Raw genomic sequence first — 12,066 nt, 5'->3', positions numbered from 1 at the left:
GCCCCCCTAGCCCAGCCCCCCCCGAGCTCCTGAGCCCCTCCAGAGCCTCTCTCCCGCACTGAGAGCCCCCCTCTGAGCCCAGCCCCCCCCCCACTGGGACCTCTGTCCCCCCACCCCCCATCGGAGTCTGCCCCCAAGACCATCACTGAGACCGCTGTGTCTCCAAGTCCTCCCCACTGAGCCTCCCACCTCTGCCTCCAGACCCAACCCCAATGAGCCTTCCCCCCACGACCACCCCACCTTCCCGTCTGAGCCTGCCCCCAAGCACCACACACACACTGACCCCCTTCCCAACCCAGAGCCCCTCCTGCAGTGCTGGTACTCCTCCAACTGAACCCCCTTTCCCTCCATATGAAGGCCTGAGACCCCTTCTCCCAGCCCCCCTCTGCTGAGCCCCAACCCACCCCCTGCAGCCCTAAAACCCCCTCTAACTAACCCCCCTTCCTCTCCCAGCCCGTGTTGACCCAGCCACACACACGCTGTCCCACATAGCTGGGAAGTTTCCCTCTCCCCATGTGAGGGGCTGAGCCCCCGGCCTCCCCCCGCCCCCCCCCCCCCAGTCCCAGTATCCCCCCTCTAACTGAGCCCCATTTGGCCCCCAGACCCTATCCATCATCCCTCCTCCCCCACTGAGCCCCCTTCACCAGGGACTCAGTCCCCTTCCTGCCCCCAGGGTGATCTTATGCCCCCTTCCTTTCCCAGTCCCCAGCTAATAGGCTTGCCGCTCCCACCGCCCAGGAGGGGTTGCACTGCCCCTGTGGCTGCGGAAGGGGGCGCTGGCTGGCGAGTGGGGTCCTCGGAGGCACTGTCCGCCTGTTTGCAAACCCCGCACCCATCCACCCTTCCTGTCCCACTGGCTGTACCCACCTTGCTGTGGTGTGTGCAGAGCCAGAGTGGTTGTCATGGACACCGGGTGGCGTTGGTGTATTTCCTGCTGTTTAAACCACATATAAATAAATACATTTGTAGAAGTACCAGGGCAAGCCACATTCTGCTCGGCGCTCTCGCCCATGCAGTCAAATCAGCCAGGCCCAAGGGGGCCTCGCGGAACTCCACTGAAATCACAGCGGGGTGCATTCAAATTTTACAACCTCCCTGCTGCTCCCATGCACATCTCTGCCACGGAGCCCTCGCCCCTCCCTGTGCAGCAAGGACCAGCAGACACCCTGCAAAAGAGGGCCCTTCCCACCTTACAGACAGACATTAATTCCAGACAAACGGCCATGTGACAAGAAGACTGCCACAAGTGCAAAAAGAAAATCAAGCACTCCAGTGAGGAAATGCCAGAAGGAAGCTGACCAGGCAACCACATACTGCCTTTGGGCAGGGCCGGCTCCGGGCACCAGCTTGCCAAGCAGGTGCTTGGGGCGGCCACGCCGGACAGGGGCGGCACGTCCAGCTGTTCGGCGGCAATTCGGTGGACGGTCCCTCACTCCCGCTCGGAGCAAAGGACCTCCCGCCGAATTGCCGCCGCAGATCACGATCAAGGCTTTTTTTTTGCCACTTGGGGCGGCAAAAACCCTGGAGCCGGCACTGCCTTTGCGGGCCAGATTTTCAAAACCCCTCAATGCCTAGTGGGAACTCCTGAAAGCTGGGCCCATTTGTCGATTCTGAGCCCATCTGAAAATCCTGGCCCATTAGGCTGAGCCAACTCCCACTGGACCTAATGGAAGTCTTCCCAGCAGCTCCAAAGGGCGTTGGTCTATCACACAGAGCCCTATTTGTCACTAACCTCGTTCTCTAAAACGACTGAGCAAAACTCCAAAAACCTGACAACAAAAAATTCAACCTGAAGCAGAGACCAAGCCTGGAAAATTTCAACTTAAACAGTTTGCTAAAGTTATAAGCAACTGAAAAAGAGTTAGAACAGGTCATGTCAAGGAACCTTAAGCACAGGTGTTGCTGCTGCCGTGCCTATCACATTCATATTTCTACCACTCAGTGTCCATCTCAGCCCCTCAGTGCAGGGGACATGATACAAACACAATCAAAACGTCATTTGAAACATCATTGAACACAAACATCAAAACAATCGAGGAATTGGAATCATCTCACCCACAGGAATTGCACCGTCTCAGCTGGCCAGAGCACTGGCACAGATGTCCCTGGATTTTAGTCAGTGAAGATACTTGGGAGAGAGAGAAAATTTAAGCTCAATTTCCCTTTTTCCTCTACTCAAAGTCCTAATTAATACTGAATCTGTAACATCCCAGTTGTCTCCCCAGCGACCGTCTGATTAATACTCAATGCAGCAGCACTCCGACAAGAGAAGCCGGCCCATCTGGGCCAACTGAAGGGTCTTCAGCACTAAGGTAGGAGGAGGAGACCAAATGTTACAAGAAAGTTAAATTGCTGTTTGCATAAATGTTCTCTTACTTTGAGCTTGCCAGGGATGAAAAGCCTCCTTTAAGCCCACCTCTCTGCTCAGTGAAGGAGGCGTTAAGCAAATGGGTCGTTGCGGGAACAGAACCCCAGAGCCACAGGAAAGCAATCCCCTCTACAGCGAGGGAATTGGGATGGGCAAGAGCAGGAGGCTTTTCCACTCTGTGGTCACATCGTGTGGAGTGCCTCAAAGTTGCAGAAATGTATTTTTAAATCTGCCTAGCTTCTTCCTTCATTGGCAGAAGAGCTCCTGCTAGCACGTTACAGACTTTGCATGTTCTTTTCTTAGGCCTGGTCTACACACAGTGTTTGTATCAGTCTGTGACTATGTGGCTAGAGGTGTGAGTTTCTATTGGAATAGTGATACTTGTGCAATCCCCGTGTGGATGCAGTTGTACCAGTAAAAAGGTGCCTTATATGAGCATAGAGGAAATACGCTATCTGCACTGGGGAGCTGTTCTGCTTTACCTGCACTGGCACAGTTAATGGGGTTCCATTTCCGTGTTTAGACAAGCCCCCCAGAAAGCTGTGAACTTCCCTCTGCTCTTGTTGCATTTCACCCTTGAGATGAATCACAATCCCCATGCACCAAGCCAAACTCAGCCCTGCTGGCAGAGATCAATGTGGCAGTACCAAGCGAGTCTGGCTCTCCAATTACGAGGCTTGTCTGTTCCAACCATTCCCTTTTTACAATTAACACTGGTAGCCTCCCATCTCTTCCTTTGTTATAGTTTAGCTCCTACACAACCAGGAGTTTAGTGCCTAGCAATCTAACTTAAAAGAGAAACCTAGACCCAATCTCAGCTTTCTTATAGCTACAATAATGAGAAATCCACCTCTTGCCAATCACACATAATGAAGAGTGTCCAATGCTTTTCAGCCAGATGGATCTTCCAGTGCATTTTACAAACCATGGACTTGACCCACATGCAGGGCTGAAAAAACGGGGACAAAGGGGAACAACTGTATTGAGGCCCTACACTTAGGAGGGCCCCCAAAACATATGACTGGGGTGAAATTGAAGGTGGTGGGGCCTCAGCAAACACAATGCACCTGGGCCCCAATTTTCTCCTGATGGACTTGACCACATGGACAGACCCCATTGCTTGTCCATGGCCCCACTGGTGCTCTGAGCAAGCCCAGGAATCCACCTATGCCGACATCATTGCAGGATCAGGGCCTATAGGGATTACTTCGCCCCGGACTGACAAGCAGTTTCCTCTCGAGCAGGACACAGCACGCGTTTCACAACACAGAGAACACTACACAACTTTTCAGGACAGGAAATGAAGACGAATACCATAGCCAAGGAAAATGACACAGGGGATTTAGGGAGGCAGGAAGCAATTACTCATCCTGGATTTTAGCTAGGACACTACAATTACCAAGAGTGCCCCTGAATCTTTAATGACCACAAGTGGCCAAGACCTCAGTTTACATCTTATCCCCCAAACAGCACCCCCAACAGTATTTTGCATGTTGGAGCATCTGTTCATGACTGCAGGAAAGGGAAATACATGCTTGAACCTGGGTGCTTTGGAGGGTTCCATGCAAGTACTAACTAGGCCCAGCCCTGCTTCATTTGAGATCTGACAAGATCACAGCCAAAGGTAGTATGGGTGCAGCCTAATTAATTCAAACAATAAGACACACAGTCGTTAAAGCAAGGGAGTTCTGAAGGCTGCCAAGACACCCAGAGCTCAGCCACACCGTGCCTATATAATGCAAGCCACCCCCCCCGTCATCACTGCGCTTCTAGCAAGACCCTTTATGCTGGAAGCACTGCGTCACCATGACAACTTCCTCTATCACACTCTTCCTGGTGCTGCAGTTAGAGCTCAAATGCAGAAAGAAGCGTCTGCAACTGACATGTTCCTGAGTGCCAGCAATGTGTTTTCAGCAGTCACGCTGGGGAAGCATCGGATGGTTTTTATTAGTGAGTTTGAAGGAGGGAACAATTAGCACATGATGATCTGACCAGCTCGTCTGGGAGATCCAAAACCATGCTCTGAAGTGCCCCTAGCCTCTGTTTGCCGGAAGCTGGGAATAGACCACAGGGGATGGATCACTTGATGATTAGCAGTTCTGTTCATTCCCTCTGAAGCTCCCGGCATTGGCCACTGTCAGAAGACAGGATGCTGGGCTAGATGGACCTTTGGGCTGACCCAGCGTGGCCGTTCTTATGGCCTTAGCTTGCCTTTTTTCATGCATGTTGCCCTGCCCAAGGGCTGAATTCAAGGAGGACCAAACCTTCAAAGTAAATTTCCAACCACCACTCTTTCCCCTGCAATAAGGTAGCTAGAGGAGCAAGTACTGTACCTGGATTAAATCGCACCTAGAGAAGGGAGTCCTCCCACACTGCAAACATGGCTCCTAAGCCTTATCTACACTGGGGAAATTTTGCAAGAATCTCCCACCATTGCTAACATCTGTTCATGTCCCTCAGAAGATTCTACATAAGCAGCTAGAGTTTTAAGGGGGAGGGATAGCTCAGTGGTTTGAGCATTAGCCTGCTAAACCCAGGGTTGAGAGTTCAATCCTTGAGGGGGCCATTTAGGGCTCTGGGGCAAAAATCTGTCTGGGGATTGGCCCTGCTTTGAGCAGGGGGTTGGACTAGATACCTCCTGAGGTCCCTTCCAAGCCTGATATTCTAGGATAATCTAACCCTGCTCAGAGCCTCCCAGGCAGCTGTGCTAACACCTGTGGCACTGAGTTGGCTTTAGCAATCTTTACCGAATTTCCCTAGCCTAGACATGTATAGAGCCTGCACGTCAGCAACCCTTGCTAAACACTTCCCTGCCTTTGTGCAGAAAGCAAGTGGCAATTTTATTGTCATGCCCAGAAAGTTTCTTTTTGTATGCAAAATAAATGTCCTTCCTGAGACCCATGAATCTGATTATTACAGTGGACATCAGCAAAAAAAAAAAAAAAAAAAAAAAGATTTGTAGGCTTGCTGCTTTCCCACCAGACAGATTCCACACCTCACCCATTCATACCCTGCAAAGTGCAGTTTGGACGACTCTTGCTGTATTTATGATTAAACTGGTTGCTGACTGGCTGGCAGGGTCACTTATCATCAGAGACCTCCTGTACCCACCCTGCCTTGCACAGCCGCTTCTGGGCACAGTATCACATACTTGTGTTGGAGATAGGGTGACCAGATGTTCCGATTTTATAAGGACAGTCCTGATATTTGGGGCTTTTTCTTATATAGGCTCCTATTACCCCCCCACCCCCATACCGATTTTTCACACTTGCTGTCTGGTCACCCTAGTTGGAGAATTCTCTCATGCATTTATATTCATCAAGAGAGATCTCTGCAATATTGGAAAGCCTGCAACAGGGAAAGGAAAAACGTAGAGATATAATCCCCCCGTGTTTTAATTCCTCCCCTGGCTTGATTAGTAGGGCAGGTGCTAAGTGATCACACGTGTAAATTGCTTGTTACCACCTTTTCGGAAAATATACAACAGCTGCCTGAAAAGCACAGTCTATAGCCTTTTAAACGGCAACTGTTAAACCAAAACATTGCAGCAAACAGGGCAAGTATCTGGAACGTGTGAACAAGAGCAGTTAAGTGTCAGAGGTTCTCTAGAGAGCTTCCAACATGGTTTGAATCTCTGTAGGTGCAGAGACCATGTCTACACTACAAAAATTAAATTGACCTAACTTACGTCGGCATACAGCCCCTGCAGTGATTCCATTACTTGTGTGCGTCTACACTTTGCTCCTTGCATTGGCGGTGCGGATCCTCACCAGGCGCGCTTGCACCAATTGGACAGTCAGTGTGGGGCATTGTGGGACGGCTTCTGAAAGCCAGTTACAGTCGATGTCAGCAATGCAGTTCTTCACATTCTCACTGTGTTGCCCTAACTACATCGACATTGCCTCTACATCTCTCATGGAGGTCGAGTCCTTAAGTCAATGTAGCAGGCGAGTTTCGTTAGTGGGAGAGAAATTTTGGTGTAGTCATTTACAGAGTTAGGTCGACATAAGCTAACTTGCATCTACCTAACTCTGTGGTGTAGAGCAGGGCAGAGACTTTAAAGGGAGTTCTCTCTGGCCATGAAAGGTCAGGCTCGTGGCCTGAACCACTGAAGAATCATTCTGGAACTACTATTTTGCTTGCAGATTACCTAGGCCAAATTTTCTGCCTGGGTAAACAGGTGCAACCCCACTGATTTAAGAGACTTTGGTCCCATAATCCTACTGGTATAAGAATGAAACCAAACAGGCCTAAGAACTAAATATCAGCAACAAAATCCTCAACAACAAGCACCTGCCACGCACAGGATTCTATTCCTATAGAAGTTTCACTCAGGAAAGCAACACTTTTCACCTTCTTCTCCAGCGTGGGGCACAGGTCACTTGCAGGTTTGAACTAGGGTAAATGGTGAATTCTCCATAACTTGAAGTCCTTAAACCATGCTTTGAGGACTTCAGGAATGCAGCCAGAGGTTGGGGGTCTACTGTAGAAGTGGGTGGATGAGGTTCCAGGCTCCAATGTGTGGGAGGTCAGACTAGCTGATCACGATGGTCCCCTCTGACTGTAAAGTCTATGAGTCCCCATCTCCCTGCAGTGCATTCTGAAACTGGAGATAAGTTGAATGTAGACATCTGTCCCCAGCTGCAACAGACATCTGGAATAAGCTTTGTGGCACTGCAGCATCTCCCCAGTGTGATTTGGTTTAGCATCTTTTCCCCTCTGGAAAGAACAATAACTACCGGAGAAAGAACCTGCTTAATTCTGTGCCGTAATGAAGCAGAATCAGAGGTTGGCATCAAGCTCTCTAGCAGGACAATTAAGCTCAGCAGAGAAGAGTGGATTCTTAGTTTGACTGTTTCTGTGCAGTTACCTCAAAGAATTCCTTCTCTGTAAAATGGCAGCTCATCCCTTTAGACCTTGGTGCCCCTACTGCCAATTTACTGATGCAGAAACACAAACCACTTAGAAACTCACAGCCAATCAAACAACCACCAGCACCCCAGGGTCTCTCCTGGGTTCAGCTCAGGGAAGGTTTAGAATTTTGCTTTCTTAGGATGTTCTGAGGGCTCTGCACTCTCAGACTTGCTCTTCCCACAAGAAGTGTCAGTCCCACAGCGCGGGGGTTGGATTTACATGTTGGGAGACTCCTCAAGGAGGAAAATGGCAAGTCAATTCCCAGCTTCCCAGACAGATGCTGGATGGTGCAAGCCAGCAGAACGCCCTCTGCTGGACCACGAGAGAGCAAAGCACCATGGATCCCCCACCTTTGCTCATGTAAAAATGCACTCAACCAAAAAGTCTCTAGCCTCTGGTTTATCGACAGCATATGCTGGGCTGGTTGGCACACATGGAGTCTGCACAGCCACACACACACGCAGTCATGGCACACACAAGCACAAGTAAACACACACACACAGCGAATTGACTGCGCTCAATATGCACTTAAGTCTAATTAGCACAAGAGGAAGGAATCAAAGGGTTCCTAGGCTAACATTCTGGTGAGAAGGAGCATGAGCCTTTCTGCTGATGCCCTTGTGACATGGCGTGTGAGGTGTCACGCAGACCCGCACCCTGTAATGTAGGAGAGATGCCTTTTGGGAGGGGCTTCAGAGCCCTGATCCTGCACCGCTAATATCAAGGCAGTGAACCAGGCCCTTGGGGTGATCTCAGAGAATCCAGATTTGGGAATCACAACAGGTTTGTCTGGAAAACGATAACACGACGTGTAACAGACACATACATGCAGCCTCCTGGTGCAGACCAGCCAATCGCTAAGGCCTGCCCTGTGCCAACACCCCACACTCTCGCGTGTGCAGGATCCAGGGTCCTACCCACCTCACCACCACAGCGACACCTTCTGGACCTTGTGTCTCTCCGTGCACCCAACAATCACCATCACTGGGGCAGGAGCAGGCTCCATCTGGATCAGCCTCCCTACATCTCTGCTCCCCAGCAGATCTCAGCCCCATTCTCCCTGGCCCTGCCCCAAACCTCTCTCCTTTCCCACCTGTCCTTAGTTACACTTGGTAAACGCATCAATTCAGCAAAGCACTTTGGGATAGAGCATGTACAACCAGGGGCGGCTCTAGCTTTTTTACCGTCCCAAGCACGGTAGGCAGGCTGCCTTTGGCGGCATGCCTGCGGGAGGTCCGCCGGTCCTGCGGCTTCGGCTACCTGCCGCCGAATTGCTGCCAAATCCGCAGGACTGGCGGACTTCCTGCAGGCATGCCGCCGAAGACAGCCTGACTGCCACCCTCGCAGGGACCAGCAGGCCGCCCCCTGTGGCTTGCCGCCCCAGGCATGCGCTTGCTGCGCTGGTGCTTGGAGCCGCCGCTGTGTACAACAGAATGCACAGAATAAAGTCACACACGCGCACACAGAGCAGAGCATGCGCACACACACACACACAGAGCAGAGCGCGCACACGCACGTGCACACAGTGTTCCTGTTAGCTGTAAGCAAGTACCCACTGCAGCTGTAAGAGTTTGAGACCCCCATCTCTGCTGCCACCAGATCTGATCTCATGAGAAACACGGATCTTCAGCCTGCCCTGGAAGCCACGCTTCTCATTCCCAGCCTGATGCTCAGTCAGGAAAGTGCTTCTTTATGAGACTGCAAAGGAAAAACGCAGCCACTCCGGCCCTGAGCCTGCAGACTCCCTGTGCTGAGGGGCTCCCTTCCTGCTACTGGCCATTCCCTGCTTCTCCGCCCTTTTTGGCCAACCTGAAGCCAGAGAACTTTGAATCCCAGGGAACAGGGTCCCTAGGGCAGGGCAGCCCATGGCCAGAGGCTCAGACTCAGGAACTGGCCATGCCGACATTATGGGGCGCTGGATTCGGAGCACATCCCGGGATTTAGGAAATTAACGGAACCCAAACCGCGTTGCCCTGGGGACTTGGGGCACGGCCCTTGAGGAAGCTCTCTCTGACCCTGGCTTCATCCTGCCCCCTTGCTACGACTGCAAGACACACTGCACCCAAGGTCGCCTGGCCGGGGCAAGGTTGAAACGTGCTCATTCTGCTCTGCTGCTCTTGAATTCACGTCACTCAGCTCAGCAGTGACCCGGCATGAACGTCTGGGGGAATGTACCTCTGTGGGATGGAGGCCCATAAGTACCGTCCGCTCTCGGGGCTTTCAGTGCAGCACCAAGCTCTGCCTCCACACTCCGTGGATCCCAGGTACAAACTGAGGCCAGGCCCTGCCTCCCAAGACAAAGCTCTCGGCTGGCTCCTGGGCTGAAATCCCTCCCAAGTGCCCAGACTGAACTAAGCACAGATCTGGGCCAGAAGTGCAAACGCGCATACGCAGCCCCTTCTCCCCAGACCCACGGATTTGCTGCAGGGGAGCACTGCTAAGCAACCCTTGTTTTTCCACGATGCTGGTTCAGATGGACACACACGGGGCTGCATGCCCTGCCTGGAGAAACCCAAGTCCCTGCCACCGGAAATGCCCTCACCCCCTCTGCTGCTGGGCACGCTTCGGGAGCAGCACCCCAGGGAGCCAGGGGGACAGTTACAGAGACGCCCAGAGGGTACAATTCCCTGCTGTTACATATGTGCCTGTCTGGCTAATGGCAGCCAGGGTCCGACTGCTCTCAGATCCAGCCGGTCTCTCTCCAGTGCACAACCACTGCATGTGCGTGGGGCAGGCAGGGCCTGGGTCTCCAGCTGCAGTCCAGCATTAATGTCCCATTTCAGTTGGAGCAGGGGCCGCGTGGGAATTAACCTGTCAGACAAAACCCTTCCCATTGCCCCATTAACAGTCTCTCCCCGTTGGAATCAGAGACAAGAGGAGATGGTGAACTATTAGGCCGTAATGCAGAGAGACCGCGCCAGCCTGATGAACACAGCTGCCCCCCCGCCCAGCCCAATCCAATCCAATCCAATCCACACAGCCACAGACCCCAGTCTGACCCACAGGGCCAGCCCCTCCTAGCCTGACCCGCACAGCCGAGCCCCCCAGCCTGTCCCAACCCGCACAGCCGAGAGCCAGTCCCCCCCCAGACATGCCCCCCCCGCCTGTCCCAAACCACACAGCCGAGAGCCAGTCCCCCCACAGAGATGCCCCCCAGCCTGTCCCGAACCACACAGCCGAGAGCCAGTCCCCCACAGAGATGCCCCCCCCAGCCTGAAGAGACCCGACCCACACAGCCAGGAGCAGAGCCCAGGACCCCCAGCCCAACCCGCAGAGTTGGGCCAGTGGGGTCAGAGAGAGGAGTGCTCAGAGCCAGGGAGTTGCTGACAAGTGGGACTGGCTGGAGAAGGCAGTGGGGCAGGCTGTCCCCCACGTCAGAGATGCACAGACGGGGCCGGGAGGCTGCCTGCTTGGGGTTAAAGGTACTGGCGCTCGGGCACCGGCCCCGTTTCATAGCGAGAGAAACAAGGTCTCCTGCCACCAGCGAGGGCAGCACTCAGTCCAGCCGGGGCCCTGTATGGACTGAGCCCTGCAGTGCCCGGTCCCGACAGGCAGTGCTAGGAGAGCCCTGCAGCTCCCACCTTATCCAGCAGGGGGAGCACAAGCCACACACTGGATCTCGGCTCCAGCTGCAGGCTTCCAACCCACCCTCCCCATCGCCCCCCCCGCCACTGCCCCGTCCAGCTGTTTGAGGGGAGGGGCAGGTTAATTGCGCAGTGACAATGGGGTGCAGCAGGGCGCTGGGCCCCGCACTGACCCAGGGGATCCCGGGTATAACACAGTGGACTCCTTGGCTGGACTCACTCTCCCCGGGGGCCATTCTCGAGCAGCCTCACGCAGAAGGTTCAGGCCCCTTTGGGGGCCCAGGTGCAGAGGAGGGGTGGGCGCGCTCCCCCTGGCGTGGCTGGAATCCCCCCCCCCCCAAGGTACAAGGGATGCTGCGTGGCAGAGCACAGCCCACGGCGGCACTCAGACGCGCCAGGTGCGTTCAGCACTGCAGCAGGAACCTCCCTTGTCTGCCCTGCCCGGGAGGGCGCTGGGGTTACTGGTCTGCACCCTGCTGCCCCGTGCGAAGGGCCCCCACTCAGAACAGCAGCCAGAGGGTTTACAGCCTGCTGCGTGCCCCAGGGCGCCCCCAGGGCTGCTCCCTTTCAGCTCTGTCCTGGCCCCAGCTGTGCTGGGTGGGGCTAGGGGCCCAGGGTCTTACCTCCAGGGATGCAGGGTTAATAACGGGCTGCAGGGACTGCAGGGGCTGCAAGGACTCAGCAGGGTCGGGCTCTGGCTACTTGGAGACAAACTGTAAAGCAAGATGCACCAGACCACTGTGAATTCGAATGCCGCCCCCTCCAGTGCCTCGTGCAACCTGGGGCTGGTCGGCAGCCACTCAAGGCCACACTCCTCCAGGCTGCACCGACCCTCCAGTGGGGCTTCCTATGGGACGTCTTGAGGATCAGGACGGAGAGGCCCCTCGGGGGTGGGGGCAAGGCTGGACTTTCAGGAGGGGTGAGAAGCACTAGCACAGCTGTTTATGTGCAATGAGCCCACAACTGGAATTGCAGGGGATTGGGGGCAGGGAGCGAGGGGCCTGGGCAGAGCAGATGGGGAGCCCAGAGCTGGGCTGGCAGGGAGCTGTGGCAGGTCTGGAGTGAGGGGCACCGGCAGAGCTGGGAGGGGGGAGCCCAGGGCTGGGGAAGGAGGGGGCTGCAGGTTGGGAGTGAGGCACCGGCAGATGGGGGGGGTTGAGGATCAGGACGGAGAGGCCCCTCGGGGATTGAGGGGAATTG

The 12,066-nt window shown here is 54.2% G+C and overlaps 1 protein-coding gene across 3 annotated transcripts in view; it reads right to left on the bottom strand.

The window, feature by feature from the left end:
* Positions 1–12,066, bottom strand: part of MAST3 (microtubule associated serine/threonine kinase 3) — a 70,189-nt gene that overhangs the window by 57,461 nt on the left and 662 nt on the right. For 2 of the 3 annotated variants that reach the window (XM_034754917.1, XM_034754916.1), the window contains exon 2: positions 11,490–11,579. The exons of the other annotated variant lie outside the window; for it this stretch is intronic. In XM_034754917.1, coding sequence (XP_034610808.1) covers positions 11,490–11,579 — 90 coding nt within the window. The remainder of the gene's footprint in view (positions 1–11,489; positions 11,580–12,066) is intronic. 3 annotated transcript variants of the gene reach the window in all.

The sequence above is a fragment of the Trachemys scripta genome, chromosome 22 (assembly GCF_013100865.1).
Source record: "Trachemys scripta elegans isolate TJP31775 chromosome 22, CAS_Tse_1.0, whole genome shotgun sequence".
Lineage (NCBI taxonomy): Eukaryota > Metazoa > Chordata > Testudines > Emydidae > Trachemys > Trachemys scripta.
Note: the sequence above shows the minus strand (reverse complement) of the source record. Positions and strands in the feature narration are given on the sequence as shown.